The 1,516-nt window shown below is 42.5% G+C and overlaps 1 protein-coding gene across 1 annotated transcript; it reads right to left on the minus strand.

The window, feature by feature from the left end:
- Positions 1–271: 271 nt before the first annotated feature.
- Positions 272–1,201, minus strand: LOC132363971 (olfactory receptor 2T27-like). The gene has a single exon (XM_059919707.1). It carries the CDS (start codon positions 1,199–1,201, stop codon positions 272–274), a length of 930 nt encoding a protein of 309 aa, XP_059775690.1.
- Positions 1,202–1,516: the final 315 nt, after the last annotated feature.

A 1,516-nucleotide genomic window follows, 5' to 3' on the forward strand; every position in this document is an offset into this window, starting at 1 on the left:
TATCTTTGCACAGATGTTATTGTCAAAACCCATGTAATTTCCCCAAAAGCTAAAGACAATAACACATTAAGGTTGTAGTCAATTGAAGTCAACACTATGGAACTAAGAACAACTTCATCTCAACAGACAAATGTCAATATGCCTGTGTCCTGATACCACCCTGCTCCTTTATACTGTTACATTTCCAGTATGACAATCCAGTTACCATGACTACTTTTAATATTGAGGATGGTATATTTCTGACAGTGACATTGTAGAATATGGAATTTCCTCAATTGTAACACCTTCCCATGCACTTCCTCAGAGCCCCCACCACTTCTTTGTTCCTCAGGCTGTAGATGAGTGGGTTGAGCATGGGGGTCACTATGGTGCCAAGAACAGCTCCAATCTGGTCTTGCTCAGGTGTGTGGGATGAGGTGGGTGTCATGTAGATGAAGATGGCCTGACCAAAGTAAAGACTCACCACTGTCAGGTGGGAGGAGCAGGTGGCCAGGGCTTTGTTCCTGCCCTTGCTAGAGTTCATCCTGAGAACAGTGAGGAAGATGAGAGTGTAGGAGGTCAGGATGAAGATAAATGGGACCAGGAGAAATACAATGGTTGACACAAATTTCACCATCTCATAGGCTGATATGTCAATACAGGACATTCTCAGGATAGCAGGCATCTCACAAAAGTAATGATTAATCTCCCTGGAACCACAGATAGGGAAATTCATTGGATAGATGGTGTGAACAAGGGCTGCAAGGACTCCCCCAATCCAGGCTGCAGCAGCCATCTGGAGACAGACCTTGGAGTTCATGAGGACTGTGTATCGCAGGGGGTTACAGACAGCCACATAACGGTCATAAGCCATGAGAGTCAGCAAGATGCACTCAGCAAGGCCAAGGGTGAGGAAAAAGAAGAGCTGCGTAACACATGCAAAATAGGAAATGTTCTTCTTCCCAGTGAAATAGTTGGTGACCATTTTGGGTACTGTGCTGGAGATGTAAGCCAGGTCAATGAGGGAGAGCTGACTGAGCAGGAAGTACATGGGGGTGTGGAGATGGGAGTCCAGCCAGATGAGGAGGATTAATATGGAGTTTCCAGTAAAGGCAACAGTGTAGATAAGGAGGACAATGAGAATGAGGAGGTAGGGATGTCTGAACCAGGGAAAGAGCCCCAGGAGGATAAAGTCAGTTGAGGTTTCATTCTTCTGTTCCATATTTTCATTCAAATGCTTTGTTCAAACTGAAAACTTGCAGAAGCAAAATAATATAACAGAGGATGTGGTGCTTTACTAAAATAATTTAATCTCTTGGTCAGGACCTTCTTCTCCATACACGTATGGCCAGGACTCTAAAACAGTACATTCTCATAAAAGAGAAATTGAAAAAAATATTTCATCAAATTAAATCACCTCTACCTAGAAATTAGAAATGTCATACCTGAAAGTTGGTTTCATTTGGGTAAATGAATATTTATTCCCTTTGACTTATGATAATCACTGACTTAACCATTATTTCACCCATGTTTGAAT

Source organism: Balaenoptera ricei, chromosome 3, assembly GCF_028023285.1.
Source record: "Balaenoptera ricei isolate mBalRic1 chromosome 3, mBalRic1.hap2, whole genome shotgun sequence".
Lineage (NCBI taxonomy): Eukaryota > Metazoa > Chordata > Mammalia > Artiodactyla > Balaenopteridae > Balaenoptera > Balaenoptera ricei.